The sequence below is a fragment of the Siniperca chuatsi genome, linkage group LG12 (assembly GCF_020085105.1).
Source record: "Siniperca chuatsi isolate FFG_IHB_CAS linkage group LG12, ASM2008510v1, whole genome shotgun sequence".
Taxonomy (NCBI): Eukaryota; Metazoa; Chordata; class Actinopteri; order Centrarchiformes; family Sinipercidae; genus Siniperca; species Siniperca chuatsi.
In genome coordinates, this window is record NC_058053.1 from 28,483,865 (window position 1) to 28,499,887 (window position 16,023).

At 47.2% G+C, this 16,023-nt stretch overlaps 2 protein-coding genes across 6 annotated transcripts in view; one reads left to right on the top strand and one right to left on the bottom strand.

Annotated features, from left to right (window-relative positions):
* Positions 1 to 559: 559 nt before the first annotated feature.
* lacc1 (laccase (multicopper oxidoreductase) domain containing 1) lies at positions 560 to 5,340 on the bottom strand. The gene is made up of 5 exons (XM_044215858.1): positions 4,761 to 5,340; positions 3,522 to 3,700; positions 3,131 to 3,296; positions 2,283 to 2,508; positions 560 to 1,222 (listed from the first exon to the last, which is right to left on the bottom strand). The coding sequence occupies exons 1-5, from the start codon at positions 5,257 to 5,259 to the stop codon at positions 1,018 to 1,020; spliced, it is 1,275 nt and encodes a 424-aa protein (XP_044071793.1). The 5' UTR covers positions 5,260 to 5,340; the 3' UTR covers positions 560 to 1,017.
* A 10,064-nt stretch (positions 5,341 to 15,404) lies between these two features.
* The window catches only part of enox1 (ecto-NOX disulfide-thiol exchanger 1), a 98,182-nt gene continuing 97,563 nt past the window's right edge, over positions 15,405 to 16,023 (top strand). For 2 of the 5 annotated variants that reach the window (XM_044215847.1, XM_044215851.1), the window contains exon 1: positions 15,416 to 15,706. The gene's annotated coding sequence lies outside the window, so the exon portion shown is untranslated. Of the gene's footprint in view, positions 15,707 to 16,023 lie in introns of all 5 variants that reach the window. The other 3 variants (XM_044215846.1, XM_044215852.1, XM_044215850.1) reach the window with 3 other exon arrangements.

The window sequence follows — 16,023 nt, forward strand, 5'->3', positions numbered from 1 at the left end:
TGTAATTACTACTTTTATTATCTGTTAAATCTCTGTAAAAAATAAACTCGACAAGACAGAAAAAGTATCTTTGACTTTTAGAGGAAACGGAGTTTCGAGTTTAACTTCAGATAAAAACGTCCCGACTGCTCTGACGGAGGTCCGGACTCCTGCTGCTGCTTCAGACCGGATCAGTAACGTGTCACCTGTCGGAGGGTTTAAATAATGAAGGAAGATGTCGTCGCTGCAGGTATTTCATTTTAATACTTTAACAAACAGAATATCTGGATTGACATTTCTGCAAAATCTACAAAGAGATTTTATTCGTGAAGGCGGGCTTCCTGTCGTTTGGCGTGAGAGTCGATTGGGCAGCGTGAGAGTTGGCACCCGCTGGCTTAAATTAAAAAACATGTACCTAAATCTTTACTCCCGTCAGTGATTAGTACATGGATTTTGTGTATTTAAACAGGACTAAACGGCTTTTTGGCAGCAGATACAACCTTCATTTAAAGAGAAAGTTGTCAGGATTTGGACGTTATATATTTGGAGTAGACCAATAAAAGAAAGCTGAAGCACTCAGTGGCAGATACAACCTTTAATTCAAAGCTCATGATGTTTATTCTCAGGATATAAATTCTCCTGTAACGTGTGAGCAGTTTCAGATTGATGAACTCACAGCGGCCATCTTTCCTCCGGCCTCCCGCCTGCACCTGAACTGCTCACGACATTAGCAGCAGCTGCTGATCTTAATTGGCCCTGTTCAATAAAACCCACTCAGCTGGAACTTTAACTGCGCTGTTAACATTTACTCAAATTAATAAACATTAAAATTAATATACTTTTAAACAGTGGAACAGAAAACACTAATTGTGCAACCTGCTATATTATTCATTTCACTTTAATATACAGAATCAGAACAGTGTGATATATATAGTGGAGGAAGTCCTCAGGTCCACTGCTGTATAACACGTAATATATTACCTGCAGCTGTTTCCACCTGCTGATTATTACATACAGGAGTCCAGCTGATATCTGTGACTACAGTCCTGCCGGGGGGCGGGCCTGTTCCCCCGTCTCTTTGATCCACAGGAAGCCCACCTGGGTGCCGAAGTTGGGTCCGTCCCTGACGTGTGAGAAGAAGGCTTCGGGGTGGCAGGAGGTGCAGGGCGTCACGCAGGGCCGAGCCGTCGCCGCGTCGTCGTGGATGTTTTCAGGCAGGATGCCGCCCCTCTGAAGGAGAATCCTGGGGAGGGACGTTCGCAGCACATTACAACAGGACACAACTTTATTGTCCAAATTGTCTTTAGCTCACCAAAACATAAAAGCAGCACAAGAACTTGTACCACACGGTATAACACAAGTAACATATAGACGGCTTCACGCTGTGAGGGGGGGTAAAGATACTGTGGGGGGTGTTCTAACACCAACAGGAAGTAGTTATCGTAGTTTGGCTGCTGATTTGACGGCTCACCGACAGTCGGCAGGTGGAGCTGCTTTAAAACACTCCTTCTCAGAGTCGCAACTCTGAACACACAAACGTTTCGATTCAGTGTCTTCTGGATCATTCATTATCTCCGATGTCCGTCGCAAAGAAACGTCCAGAAATCAGCTTAGACAGAACCTGCCTGAGAATCCTGCTGTTTCTAAGTTTCCTTCAGTCTCACAGTGATCCAGAGACAGCTGTCTGTCCGTCCACGGGTCCACTGCAGACAGGAGCTGCTGACTGCTGGTTCGGCTGCTCTGACGGGACAGTCTGACTGCATGTGAACAATTTATAGGCAAAAAAAAAAAATGCAGCCCACAGCTAACTGAATCCATGGCAACATTATACTTCCTGTTTACATCCCCCAAAGGATCATGGGAACCGTAGTTCCAAAACGTAGCGCATGATTATCCCCCAAACAGAAGAAAGATAACAGCAGTGACAAAATGTTGTTCGTGTCGCGCTCTCGACTGTTTGACATTAAAGTACCAAAACTCTCTCAGTCTCATCAACACGGTTCTCATCTTCCTGTAACCCGACGGCCGCAGCGTCTGACCTCGGATACAGAACCAATGCGGTGACGCTACATCCTCCTCAGCGACCACGCAGACCAATCCTCGCAGACTGGATCGGATCGACCCCCTTTTGAACGCTGCTTTGGACGGAAACCAACTTTCCAAACGCGACAGTTTTCGATACTCAATGCTAAAGAAATCCGTCCCTGCTGGATTCACGTCTCGGCAACACGGATATTTGTCCCAGATGTCTATAACTGTGAGATATTTCGTGCTGGACTCTGCTGGACTCTGCTGGACTCTACCTGTTGGCGAGGCGGATGTCGACGTGCGGTCTGGCTGACTCTGGATCAGGGACGCAGTCTGGATGGATGCAGTGGAAGTCGAGCGCCTGCTCTCTCTCCCGGGTGAAACAACACGCCCCCACCGACGGCCCCACGGCCACCACGATGTCGCTCACCCGGCAACCGAACTCCGTCACCATGGCATCCACCGTCGCCATAGCAACCCCCATCAGGGTCCCTTTCCAACCTGAGGACCAGAGGTGGAGAGGAAGTGCTTTTACTCAAGTACTGTACGTAAGTAAGTAATAAACTGGTTGAACTTAGTGACGCTCACACATTAACGCATCAATGATTATTCTCCAGTAATATAATATTTATGATTCTGCATAATGAGCACTTTAAGTTTATTTTGATGCTGAATGCAGGACTTTGACTTGTACTCTGTGGTGATGCTGTTACTGAAGTACTGAGAACTTCTTCCACCGCTGCGGAGCACGAGGAGAAAATAAATCAGGGAAATTCATTTCTTTACGTCACAAAATTTACCTCATTTATCAACAATATTTTATTTAGTTTTCTTAAATAATTACAACAAGGTGAATGATGATGATACGGACTGAAGTCATTAATAAACACAGTTTAATAACAACAGTGTTTCCATCCACCTGGTTTTATTTTCTATATTTGAGTGGAAAAAAGTCAGAATTTATTAAAGTGTTTCCTGTTGGTGAGGTGTCGATAAAACCCAGTTCAAAACAACAGATTCCTTATCTATATTCATTTATTTATTTCAGTCACCTCACTGACTGAGATTTGATGTCGTCTCAAACGTCTTAAATTCTCTGGAAACAGACGCAGGAAGCATCTACCTGCGTGAGCGGCTGCGATGACCTTTGACACCGGATCAGCGAACAGGATCGGCATGCAGTCGGCTCCCGGAGCCGCTAAGACCACCCCGGTCTGATCGGTCACCACGGCGTCGTAGCTCTCCGGCTCGGCTTTCCCCAGAACCCAAACATCGCTGCCGTGATTCACCTGCAGGTAGCAGCACACCTGAGGGGTCACGTTTATTATTCACACATTTATTCAAAACTTTCACTTTCTTTTCCTTCACAGCTTTTGTGAGAGTCAAGTCATCAAGTCACAGCTGCTGTGGCTCAGCCCTGTCAGCAGCCACTAGGTGGCAGCACACGCAGAGCGCCACCAGCTGGCCCTCCACATGCAGCCGATAATCTGACCCACGTGCAGACAGTTCAGTACCTTGACCAGACGTAGCGGCCGAGGGTGGAAACCAGCATGGAGGGCCAGTCGCCGTGTGTTCTCCTGCACCACGGCCCCGGGGTCCCTCCTCCTGCTGCTGCTGAACAGATTCAAGGAGGACAGGGTCGGGATGTAGGACACACCGCCCGTACGGGTGCTGAAGCCATGACCGAAACAGTCTGAGAGACGGGCAGAGGAAGTCATACAGTCAAACCAATCTCCATTCAAAAATCTGTCAGTTTTATGGCACCGTGCTCATCAGGAACTTGTACTTATTTAACCTGTATTTGGCTCAATGTTAGACCTGGTCAGAGCAGAGACATGCAAATTATTGTAATGTGTAATATTTCTGGAACTTGAGAACAGAACCAGTGATATTAAGGACAACATTTTATTAAAATAAATGCAGCTTGGTGAACAGCATACATGCCAAAGACTTATTCAATAATTACAATACAATAATTAATATTTTACCAGGCAAGATAGACACTGACGTGAAAAAAAGCATCATTTAATTGGTAGATAACTGAATGGAGTTTGGTATGTGTTCTTCTGCTGTTATCCTTAAATTGGTTGATAACTGGATGGAGTTTGGTATGTGTTCTTCTACTGTTATCCTTAAATTGGTAGATAACTGGATGGAGTTTGGTATGTGTTCTTCTACTGTTATCCTTAAATTGGTATATAACTGGATGGAGTTTGGTATGTGTTCTTCTACTGTTATCCTTAAATTGGTATATAACTGGATGGAGTTTGGTATGTGTTCTTCTACTGTTATCCTTAAATTGGTAGATAACTGGATGGGGTTTGGTATGTGTTCTTCTACTGTTATCCTTAAATTGGTATATAACTGGATGGAGTTTGGTATGTGTTCTTCTACTGTTATCCTTAAATTGGTAGATAACTAGATGGGGTTTGGTATGTGTTCTTCTACTGTTATCCTTAAATTGGTAGATAACTGGATGGAGTTTGGTATGTGTTCTTCTACTGTTATCCTTAAATTGGTATATAACTGGATGGAGTTTGGTATGTGTTCTTCTACTGTTATCCTTAAATTGGTAGATAACTGGATGGAGTTTGGTATGTGTTCTTCTACTGTTATCCTTAAATTGGTAGATAACTGGATGGAGTTTGGTATGTGTTCTTCTACTGTTATCCTTAAATCGGTAGATAACTGGATGTTACAGATCAATGAGCTCAAACACAGAAATCAATCAGTTCCACGTGTTGTTGACCGACCTGGAACCAGCGTTGACTTCAGGACTGTGATTTCTCCCTTCAGCGCAGGCAGCTGCTGCACAAACGACGACACGTCTTCTTCGTGGCCTCCTTCACCAGGTGAGTCGGTGTGGGCGGAGCCTCTGCAGCTCGGGCAGGTGAGGCTGTCCACCGAACTCACCTCGTAGTCAAAGGTGTACACGGCCGTAAAAAGCCGCTCCTGGTACAAAAGCAGCACCTCTCGACCCTGCGGGGACGTGAAGACCCGGACCGAGCTCAGGTCCAGCTCGTCCAGAGCCTGCTTGAACTGGTACAAACACTCCGCGGTGGACTCGGAGTCCAGGACGCGCAGGCTTCTGCACGAGCTCAGAAACGCGTCCGAAAAGCCGTTTTTCTCCCGGTAACGTCTCCCGCACAGCAGGAACACGTGCGGGTCCGACGCAGACTCCTCCAGCAGAGACGCGCCGGCGCAGGCGGCACAGCGGCCGTGAGCCAGGTCCAGCAGTACGGCCTCACACATCGCAGACTGCCGCTGTGCCGCTCCGGGCCCGGCAGGAAGCCTCTCCTTCCGGCTCCGTCGCCCCGCCCACCCCGGAAACGCCCTCGGAGCGCTTCCGCCTCTTCTGCTGACTGCTGCACAAAGCTGCTGCTTCTGTCAGAAGCCACAAGCCAAGAAAACTGCTTTAGATATTGTGACATGAAAGCTGCTGCAGATATATATTATGAGATGTGACAGCCATGTAAAATATAGTGTGAAGCACATTTTCTGCACAGGAATGTGAACAAAATAATAAAACTTTATTTATAGAGCACTCATCAAAACAAAGTACAAAGTGCTTCACAACAAGAGAAATAAAACACCACAGTGAATGATGAAATATAAAGAAATAAAATACACAGAAGCAATAAAATAAACAGTTCAGGTAAAATCAGGATCTGCTTTCAGATAAAAATGTGTTTTGAGACGAGACTTAAACGCAGACTCTGACTCAGACAGCCTGATGTCTTCGGGCAGGTTGATCCAGAGCCTCGGGGCCCTGATGGCCAAAGCTCTGTCCCCCTTAGTTTCCATCCTGGACTCAGGAACAGACAGGAGACCCCTGCCCGAAGATCTCAGACTACCTGAAGGTTCATAAGGGATCACAAGGTCTAAAATACAGTCTGGGACCATGAAGAGCCTTAAAAGTAATCAACAAGATCTTAAAATCAATCCTGAAACCAACAGGGAGCCGATGTAAAGAGGCTGAACCAGGTGTGATGTGGTCGCACCTCTCGGTCCTGGTTTACAGCCGAGCAGCTGAGTCCTGCACAGTCTGCAGTCTGTCAGAGTTTTTAGATTAAGACGAGTGAACAGGCTGTTACAGTATTCGAGGCGTGAGGAGATAAAAGCAAGTACAACAGTTTCTGCATCACTAAGATTTAGAGTAGATCAGATTTTTGTTTCTGAGGTGATAGAAACATGATTGGACGAGCTCAGTGATATATTGCTCAAAACATAAACTGCTATCAAACACAGAGTTGTGGCAGCAGATCGTGGTGGAACAGTGTGAGATAGAGAAGCTGAGGACTGAAAAGTAACTCCGTCACGTCAGTACACGTTTGAGGCATCTCTGGTTTCCATATTGTAGTTTTTGCTGGACTACATTTAGAGACAACCTGCGGTGCGCTGTGAAACCCATTCCTCTGCGTTCTGCCCTGATTAGTCAGCTGCTTGTCTTCTGTGCTAAAGACAAGACGCCCTCGCCTGTACGTGTGACGTGAACAAACATGGCTGCTGCAGTCTGACAGCGGCTTCTGTTCTGGACTCCAGCTAAATGAATAACGTACATAGTGTCTGTTAATTAACATTCATTAACTGTCTGTCCTTTGAGTGCAGATGCTGCTTCTAAAGTGTCTGCATCTGAAGCTCTGATGGGACGGGGAAAGGCTGGACAGCTTTAGGTGACTGTCGCCCTGATTAACACACTGAACGGCATCTCTGATGATATTTCTTTGTCTCTCCCTTGTGAAAATCCTACACGCGACGTCCAACCCGGTCCTGGTCAAGTCCTGGTCAAGTCCCTGGGTCCCAGGAAGCCTGGAGACGCAGCCTGCAGCCTACGCGGTGTAGGTAATGTCATATGATGTTGTGAGGAGACTCTCCGAGTTTTGGCTGGTGTTGGTTGAGTGTGAAGTGGAATGATTTGTTCCTGGACATCTACTGCTGCATGTCAGCTGTATTTGCACACATGCAGTCACTCGCTGATCTGCAGATTTTAACTTCTCAACATATGTTTCTCTGCAGCTGCTCGATGTATTCTGGCCTGACAGGCAGGAGGAACGAGGAAATTCCTCCTGACTGAGTAAACATGGTGTATTTCCGGCTCACCTGATGAACTGGAGGATGTAGGAATTTCCCAGGGCTGTTTGTTAACCATGTGTCAGCGCTTTCAATTCAACTTGTGCACAATAAAACAAAAGCCTGCGTGCTTTTCTAATTCTGACCGCACGACACGTGCGACTCCCTGAACACAGACGCGTCGTGGCTTTAAGAGCCATCTGCTCTGGAACAATATCTCTGCATTCGCTGGAAATTCAAGACGATCGTGAACTAACTGGAAAGTCGTTACAGGACAAAACATAATTCCAGGGATCTAACAGACCGAAACCAAACGCCATAAACATCCAGAGCAACAGATACAGTCGGCCGCAGCTGCTGAGCCAAACTACGCTGATGAAGAGCAGAAGAAGAAACACTGTGTGTCCAAAACCTTTGTGTTCTTCAGCTCTGGGCTGTTTTTGTTTTGTTACTCAGGTACTGTACTATAAAGTTTTGAGGTAACATACTTGTACTTTACTTAAGTATTTCCATTTTATGCTACGGATCAGTTTGTTGAGTCTGTTAGCGTCCGCTACCCTCAGCCTGCTGCCCCAGCATGCAACAGCATACAGGACAGCACCGGCCACCACAGACTCATAGAACATCCTCAGCATCGTCCGGCAGATGTTGAAGGACCTCAGCCTCCTCAGGAAACAGAGGCAGCTCTGGCCCTTCCTGTAAACAGCTTGAGTGTTCTTAGTCCAGACCAGTTTATTGTCTATGTGTACTCCCAGGTCCTTGCAGTCCTCTACCATGTCCACACTGACCCCTGGATGGAAACCGGGGTCACTGGTGCCTTGGCCCTCCGTAGGTCCACAACCAGCTCCTTAGACTTTGTGGCATTGAGCTGCAGATGGTTCTGCTCACACCATGAGACAAAGTTACCTACCACAGCCCTGTACTCAGTCTCCTCACCACCGCTGATATATCCCACCACAGCAGAGTCATCAGAAACCTTCTGAAGGTGGCAGGACTCTGTGTGGTGGCTGAAGTCTGTGGTGTAGATGGTGAAGAGGAAGGGAGAGAGGACAGTCCCCTTAGGGGCCCCAGTGTTGCTGACCACGCTGTCCGACACACAGTGCTGCAGGCGCTGTCCAAAAACTGAAAACAGATTTGTGAATCAGAACTTTGTTCTTTCTTCTTTCCTCTCCCATTAATCATCTCACGACCTCTCAGATTTATCTGGTGACCTTTGAAGGGACCCGACCCCTAGGTTGGGAACCACTGGACTGAACTAGCTAACTGTATATAAAGCAGTTAAAACCAGCTCCACCTCGAACAGCTACAGCAGTAAAACGTTGATCTTCAGTATTAATAATCTAATAAAGTCAGACAGAATCAGAATCAGTCACAGGAGACGTTTCACTGCAGATCTTTATGTCACTGTTGTCAGTATTATACATCAGTGTCAGTATAAATACTGCAGGTTATTCCTGCTCTCTGTTGCAGAACAGATACAGATCTGAAATCAGTTTCAGAGTGGCTTGCGTGTGGTGAATTAAGCAGCGTGAGGACCGCCGGCCTACCTGTGGTGACTGCAGGATGATTTAAGGAACTTCACCCACAGTAGGGATTCTGCATTACATAGGAGGTCTTCACAACTGGAGGATGTAGGAATTTTCCAGGGCTGTTTGTTAACCATGTGTCAGCGCTTTCAATTCAACTTGTGCACAATAAAACAAAAGCCTGCGTGCTTTTCTAATTCTGACCGCACGACACGTGCGACTCCCTGAACACAGACGCGTCGTGGCTTTAAGAGCCATCTGCTCTGGAACAATATCTCTGCATTCGCTGGAAATTCAAGACGATCGTGAACTAACTGGAAAGTCGTTACAGGACAAAACATAATTCCAGGGATCTAACAGACCGAAACCAAACGGCATAAACATCCAGAGCAACAGATACAGTCGGCCGCAGCTGCTGAGCCAAACTACGCTGATGAAGAGCAGAAGAAGAAACACTGTGTGTCCAAAACCTTTGTGTTCTTCAGCTCTGGGCTGTTTTTGTTTTGTTACTCAGGTACTGTACTATAAAGTTTTGAGGTAACATACTTGTACTTTACTTAAGTATTTCCATTTTATGCTACTAATCAGAATCAGAGATACTTTATTGATCCTCGAGGGGAAACTCTTTCGTTACAGCAGCTCACTGTCACGTCAGTGCACACAGGAAGAGAAGCACTAAGCAAAAAATATAATACAGGTCAGATAAATTAAGTACCAAGTGGATTTACCGGTTGATGACAAGTATGCACGGTATAATAATACAAGTAGTAAGTAATACTGCATGAACTGCCAAGTTAAGTGTAGTTTATTAAGATTATAATGAGACGGAGGATATTGCACAGCAGTAATAGAAGTGTGAATAAATATCAATAAATTAAACTGAAAACACAGAGTATTGCACAATTATCTCAAGTATTGCAGAGATGTTAATGATCAATGTCCAGTTTAGTGACTTGGGTCATACAGACTGACCCTTAGAGGAGGAGTTAAAGAGTCTGATGGCCACAGGCAGGAATGACTTCCTGTGGCGCTCTGTGGTGCATTGTGGGGGATGAGTCTTCCGCTGAAGGTGCTCCTTTGCTTGACCAGCACGTCATGGAGCGGGTGGGAGACGCTGTCCAAGATGGCGTGTAGTTTACCCAGCATCCTCCTCTCTGACACCACCGCCAGAGAGTCCAGCTCCACCCCCACAATGTCACTGGCCTTACGGGTCAGTTTGTTGAGTCTGTTGGCGTCCGCTGCCCTCAACCTGTTGCCCTCAGCCTGCTGCCCTCAGCCTGCTGCCCTCAACCTGCTGCCCCAGCATGCAACAGCATACAGGACAGCACCGGCCACCACAGACTCATAAAACATCTTCAGCATTGTCCGGCAGATGTTGAAGGACCTCAGCCTCCTCAGGAAACAGAGGCGGCTCTGGCCCTTCCTGTAAACAGCTTGAGTGTTCTTAGTCCAGTCCAGTTTATTGTCTAAGTGTACTCCCAGGTACTCCTCACCACCACTGATACATCCCACCACAGCAGAGTCATCAGAAAACTTCTGAAGGTGGCAGGACTCTGTGTGGTGGCTGAAGTCCGTGGTGTAGATGGTGAAGAGGAAGGGAGAGAGGACGGTCCCCTGAGGGGCCCCAGTGTTGCTGACCACGCTGTCTGACACACAGTGCTGCAGGCGCACGTGCTGTGGTCTGCCAGTCAGGTAGTCCACAAAAATCTAAGATTTGAAAAATGTCCAAAAACTTAAAACAGATTTGTGAATCAGAACTTTGTTCTTTCTTCTTTCCTCTCCCATTAATCATCTCACGACCTCTCAGATTTATCTGGTGACCTTTGAAGGGACCCGACCCCTAGGTTGGGAACCACTGGACTAAACTAGCTAACTGTGTATAAAGCAGGTAAAACTAGCTAACTGTATATAAAGCAGGTAAAACTAGCTAACTGTATATAAAGCAGTTAAAACTAGCTAACTGTATATAAAGCAGTTAAAACCAGCTCCACCTCGAGCAGCTACAGCAGTAAAACGTTGATCTTCAGTATTAATAATCTAATAATGTCAGACAGAATCAGAATCAGTCACAGGAGACGTTTCACTGCAGATCTTTATGTCACTGTTGTCAGTATTATACATCAGTGTTAGTATAAATACTGCAGGTTATTCCTGCTCTCTGTTGCAGAACAGATACAGATCTGAAATCAGTTTCAGAGTGGCTTGCGTGTGGTGAATTAAGCAGCGTGAGGATCACCGGCCTACCTGTGGTGACTGCAGGATGATTTAAGGAACTTCACCCACAGTAGGGATTGTGCATTACATAGGAGGTCTTCACAACTGGAGGATGTAGGAATTTCCCAGGGCTGTTTGTTAACCATGTGTCAGCGCTTTCAATTCAACTTGTGCACAATAAAACAAAAGCCTGCGTGCTTTTCTAATTCTGACCGCACGACACGTGCGACTCCCTGAACACAGACGCGTCGTGGCTTTAAGAGCCATCTGCTCTGGAACAATATCTCTGCATTCGCTGGAAATTCAAGACGATCGTGAACTAACTGGAAAGTCGTTACAGGACAAAACATAATTCCAGGGATCTAACAGACCGAAACCAAACGGCATAAACATCCAGAGCAACAGATACAGTCGGCCGCAGCTGCTGAGCCAAACTACGCTGATGAAGAGCAGAAGAAGAAACACTGTGTGTCCAAAACCTTTGTGTTCTTCAGCTCTGGGCTGTTTTTGTTTTGTTACTCAGGTACTGTACTATAAAGTTTTGAGGTAACATACTTGTACTTTACTTAAGTATTTCCATTTTATGCTACTAATCAGAATCAGAGATACTTTATTGATCCTTGAGGGGAAACTCTTTCGTTACAGCAGCTCACTGTCACGTCAGTGCACACAGGAAGAGAAGCACTAAGCAAAAAATATAATACAGGTCAGATAAATTAAGTACCAAGTGGATTTACCGGTTGATGACAAGTATGCACGGTATAATAATACAAGTAGTAAGTAATACTGCATGAACTGCCAAGTTAAGTGTAGTTTATTAAGATTATAATGAGACGGAGGATATTGCACAGCAGTAATAGAAGTGTGAATAAATATCAATAAATTAAACTGAAAACACAGAGTATTGCACAATTATCTCAAGTATTGCAGAGATGTTAATGATCAATGTCCAGTTTAGTGACTTCGGGTCATACAGACTGACACTTAGAGGGAGGAGTTAAAGAGTCTGATGGCCACAGGCAGGAATGACTTCCTGTGGCGCTCTGTGGTGCATTGTGGGAGGATGAGTCTTCCGCTGAAGGTGCTCCTTTGCTTGACCGGCACGTCATGGAGCGGGTGGGAGACGCTGTCCAAGATGGCGTGTAGTTTACCCAGCATCCTCCTCTCTGACACCACCGCCAGAGAGTCCAGCTCCACCCCCACAATGTCACCGGCCTTACGGATCAGTTTGTTGAGTCTGTTGGCGTCCGCTACCCTCAGCCTGCTGCCCTCAGCCTGCTGCCCTCAGCCTGCTGCCCTCAGCCTGCTGCCCCAGCATGCAACAGCGTACAGGACAGCACCGGCCACCACAGACTCATAAAACATCCTCAGCTTTGTCCGGCAGATGTTGAAGGACCTCAGCCTCCTCAGGAAACAGAGGCGGCTCTGGCCCTTCCTGTAAACAGCCTGAGTGTTCTTAGTCCAGTCCAGTTTATTGTCTAAGTGTACTCCCAGGTACTCCTCACCACCACTGATACATCCCACCACAGCAGAGTCATCAGAAACCTTCTGAAGGTGGCAGGACTCTGTGTGGTGGCTGAAGTCCGTGGTGTAGATGGTGAAGAGGAAGGGAGAGAGGACGGTCCCCTGAGGGGCCCCAGTGTTGCTGACCACGCTGTCCGACACACAGTGCTGCAGGCGCTGTCCAAAAACTGAAAACAGATTTGTGAATCAGAACTTTGTTCTTTCTTCTTTCCTCTCCCATTAATCATCTCACGACCTCTCAGATTTATCTGCTGACCTTTGGAGGGGCCCGACCCCTATGTTGGGAACCACTGGACTGAACTAGCTAACTGTATATAAAGCAGTTAAAACCAGCTCCACCTCGAGCAGCTACAGCAGTAAAACGTTGATCTTCAGTATTAATAATCTAATAACGTCAGACAGAATCAGAATCAGTCACAGGAGACGTTTCACTGCAGATCTTTATGTCACTGTTGTCAGTATTATACATCAGTGTTAGTATAAATACTGCAGGTTATTCCTGCTCTCTGTTGCAGAACAGATACAGATCTGAAATCAGTTTCAGAGTGGCTTGCGTGTGGTGAATTAAGCAGCGTGAGGATCGCCGGCCTACCTGTGGTGACTGCAGGATGATTTAAGGAACTTCACCCACAGTAGGGATTCTGCATTACATAGGAGGTCTTCAGATGGGGCTCACTTCACACTTGGCCGGTATGAAACATTTTATTACTCATATTAGATATTAAAAAGGTCTTTAAAAGTCTTAAATCCTCTTTTATACTACAGGCAGTCTGTGTGGTGAAGACTGGTGTAGTTGTGATGATTAATTGAGCAGTTCCAGTAAAAGTCTCTCCTCAAATTAAAGTGATGCTGTTGCTCTCCAGCAGGTGGCACCAAATATCCAGTTTAGATTTCACCCGCTTCATTATATTCAACCTGTCCGTCCTCCTAAACAGGGAAACCATAGTTTAATATACTGCAAATCCAACATTTTAACGGCTTGGTTTGGTTTTAATCTGTCAACAAAAAGACACAGATTCAGTCCAACGCAGATCCTGACACCAGAGACTTTTCCTTAATGATGCTTCAGGGAGAGTTTCACATTTTTCTGACAATAACCAGTTTTGTATCATAATATATAAGTAAATAAATACTCTGAAAGCAACACTCATATGTCCATTTAAACAGTTTTTGGTGGCTGAAACTGTCCCTCGTGTCCGTTCTGGCTGTCTTCCGTCCAGACGTTAGTCTTTCTGGTATGAAGTTCCCTCTTTGTGCGGTGGACAGATTCGAACACAAAGTGGGAATTTTGTACCAAAAACACTGTAACTTGGTTCAAGGACTTTTAGTCCCCCCATCTATAGACAGGACGTGTGTGAACACGTGAGACTTTAATAAGCGACAGGATCTCTGCTGTGCTGCATGTTTTAGGCCTCGTCCCGCAGCAGGTCACGTGACGCGTCTCACGCTGCAGCCTCGAACCCCAGCGGACGCCTCCGCAGCAGCAGCAGATGAAGGTTTTCTGTTTTGCTGCCCGGCCGCCCTCTGGGACTGAAGCTCGCTGCCAAGGTTACAGTGTGCTGCTGCTGCTGCTGCTGTGGAATTCATTACTAGCCTATATTTATTATTATTCTCCGCTGGGATTCGCTTTGTTGCTTATGTCCATCTGCGCTGGGGGTCGCTGGCATCACAGGCTGGAGCCTGGCGCTGCGAGGGAACCGCGAACACCAGGCTGCCGTCTGCACAGAGCGCCGCGACGCTCAGCGCTGACTTTACACAAGATGCAGGGCCGCACTCAACGGGTCTCATCTTTCACGCTTTACATTTTGTAGATTTCATATTTAAGGAATTGTTCAGCTAGCAGCCGGTTAGCTTAGCTTAGCATAAAGACTGGAAACAGGGGGAAACAGCTAGCCTGGCTCTGTCCAAAGGTAAGGCCTACTAGCAAAGCTCGCTAATTTACACGTTGTAGCTTGTTTTTCAGTCAGTACACAAACTGAACTGAGCGTATAACGTGCTGGACTGTTGCACGTTGTCGTTTTTACGTGCGTCGCTAACAGAGGGGGAAGCTAGAGATTTAACTTTTTAGAAAGCCGCAGCTTAAATGAACTCACTCCTGTATTGTGGCTCGATTTTTGGCTGAACCCAGTAACTATGAGCGATGCAGCAGAGCCCTGCGTTCCTGCGTTCAGGATACTGTTTAAAGAGACATTTGAAATGCGAATTCAGACCCTGGGTCTCCTCGCACATCCATGGGTGGGCCCCTACGCCGCCGACCTTCAGGGAACACCTGCACCGAAATAACTTGGTACCAACTGCAGACACGAGCGGTTATTAATGCATTACCTGCGTTTATAACGGCATGATCACCTAATAGAAAGGATGAACGCCAGCCAAAGGGTCGTTTCATAACCTAAACTAAGATGGTGAACATTATAGCTGCTAAACGTCAGCATGTTAGCATTAGCATTGCGAGCGTGTTAGCATGCACAGCGGCGTTCGCGTTCCCTCAGGCCCCCGAGGAGCCGAACCGTCTCCGAAACGTAATGAAGCAGTTTGAAAAACGCCGACGGATGTTCTGACGGTTCTTCCAGGACCAACCGTCCGACCCATCAACGCCGAAGAGGCCGGAACACGTTAGCCGTACAGAGCACGCGGCCGGCGAGCACTTCGGTGTTTTCTTCAGCAGGTTGTTAACGCTGCGGCGCGTTTCAGAGCCTGTAGGCTTGTTTTTATCTCCTCACGTTAAAGCGAGACCACGAGTAAAAGCAGGAAACTCTGGATTTACAGGCAAAACGCCTGCAGGCAGCGCGCAGGGCAGAGAACCTGCAGCCTGTAAAGAAGTACATCTTTATTATGTTTATGAACAGAAAGTGTTCAAATGATTTTATCAGAGATGATTTAAAAAGGTAAAATGATATTTCCACTGTTTGCCTCTAGTATATTGATCTCTAATAAGGAGCTGGGGCCCTTGCTGAGGGCAGTGCTGGGTCTCTGGGGGCCAGACAGGAAGCACGTGTGCGCAGAGACCAGCAGGAGCATGACGCTGGGGCCAATCAGGAGACGCAGTTACTGATCCCGAGCTGAAACACACTTCTGTCTGTCATTGCGTCGGTTAACGGGTTTGATGTTATAACCCGGTTTACATCCGGTCGGTCCCCGCTGGCAGAGACCAGACCCGGTCGTCGTGCACGGCGCTCTCTCGGAGACGCGCCCCCGGTTCCGTCCTACCGGAGGAGCGGCGGCTCGCTGTGTGCCCGCTCAGATGCAGCGCAGCGCCTGAGAGGAGACGGACGGACGGAGGCTCGTCTCCGGCTTCACCTGCACCGGGATTTACCGACGCCGAGATTCCGGAGCATCTGTCGGATCCGCCACCGCCTGAGCCGGTAAGAAGGACTCCGCTCTCTGCCGCGATTTCACCGCTTTGTGTTTTATTTCTCCAGCTGATGGCACGCGCCTGTTCAGCCGTTTCCGCGAGGCTCCGGTCATCACGCAAACACCGGGCTCCTCGCGCACGAGCCAATTAAGACAAACAGGGTCGGAAGTGAGTCAGTAGACAGTGAAACGGACGGGATCCACCTTCCCTCCAGCACTTTGTGCTCGGTGCGAGGCGAAAGTCTCTCCTGTCCGCACTTCTGCTGCTGGAAAACCCGGAGGAAAGTGCGCGCGGGGCGTCAGAGGAGGCGCGCGCGCGTGCATGAGA

Excerpts from the sequence above, each read along its gene's own strand:
- lacc1 (XM_044215858.1), bottom strand. The coding sequence starts at position 5,259 with ATGTGTGAGGCCGTACTGCTGGACCTGGCTCACGGCCGCTGTGCCGCC. Across the intron at positions 2,509-3,130 it reads CATCGCAGCCGCTCACGCAG|GTTGGAAAGGGACCCTGATG; the intron begins GTAGATGCTTCC and ends TCTGGTCCTCAG. Across the intron at positions 1,223-2,282 it reads GACATCCGCCTCGCCAACAG|GATTCTCCTTCAGAGGGGCG; the intron begins GTAGAGTCCAGC and ends GTCCCTCCCCAG.